General features: G+C 35.2%; 1 protein-coding gene across 1 annotated transcript in view; it reads left to right on the top strand.

Annotated features, from left to right (window-relative positions):
* LOC119585163 (ATM interactor-like) overlaps positions 1 to 887 on the top strand; it is a 59,398-nt gene that overhangs the window by 56,580 nt on the left and 1,931 nt on the right. The window contains exon 5 of the mRNA XM_037933797.1: positions 220 to 459. Coding sequence (XP_037789725.1) covers positions 220 to 459 — 240 coding nt within the window. The remainder of the gene's footprint in view (positions 1 to 219; positions 460 to 887) is intronic.

Below are 887 nucleotides of genomic sequence, written 5' to 3'. Positions count from 1 at the left end.
ATATTTAAGCAGTACATTCTCTAAAATAAATATTTCAGGATTTATATTAAAGATACAGCTCATAAATGTGGTAAGTTTCATAAAACCACCTGATATACTGTTTTTTAAAAGATGTTCAGCAAATCCACATCCACAGACATAGGGTATTATATATGTATTTAAATAATTTGTATGTACTCATCACCTGTAGACATAATAACTTTTCCCTCTTCTTGACAGGTACCAGAATGTTGAAAATATTAGTAGAGGGAAAGGAAGTGTCTTAGGGATAATGACAACCTCTTCATCACCCACCATATCCTCCTTTGCATCAGTTCCCCCAATCTTCACCCAGACTGCTGGTACACTTCTGCACACCCCTTCCACTTTCAGCCCAGTGGCCCCTGTAAATCTGCAACAGCCCACTCATTTGCTTGCTGCAATTGCCCTTAGTGAGCTTGCTGCTACAGCAATGAAAAGGTATTTGTTTTTCTTGTGTTGAAATATTTCAGTTAATGCATTAATGAACGTGAATTTGCTATGCTACTTATGGAAGCCATAGTGCATTTTGTGTCCTGTGTTCAGTTCCATAGCAAATAGACTAGAAGTTTTAAATTTTAGTATGGTGATGTAAAATTTACTTTGGAATATAGTTGTATATTTTCTTGTTTTATTTGAAGTTCCATAAGCCACTCTTCACTTAATAGTTTTAGATAAATTTCTTTCCTGGAAGAGAATTTGATGATCAGAGATATCCTTGTGAAGAGGGGAGCGTATAGCACATAGCATTTATTACTATGTGGGTAGTATAAGACACATGCAGCCGTAACCATGCCAGAGAAAGAAATGAGAACTTGAGTAGTTAGATATTGCATTATTTATGATTCTTTGCAATGAATAGTGTTTTT

Source organism: Penaeus monodon, chromosome 19 (assembly GCF_015228065.2).
Source record: "Penaeus monodon isolate SGIC_2016 chromosome 19, NSTDA_Pmon_1, whole genome shotgun sequence".
NCBI classification, from domain to species: domain Eukaryota; kingdom Metazoa; phylum Arthropoda; class Malacostraca; order Decapoda; family Penaeidae; genus Penaeus; species Penaeus monodon.
This window is presented reverse-complemented; position numbering and strand designations above follow the sequence as displayed.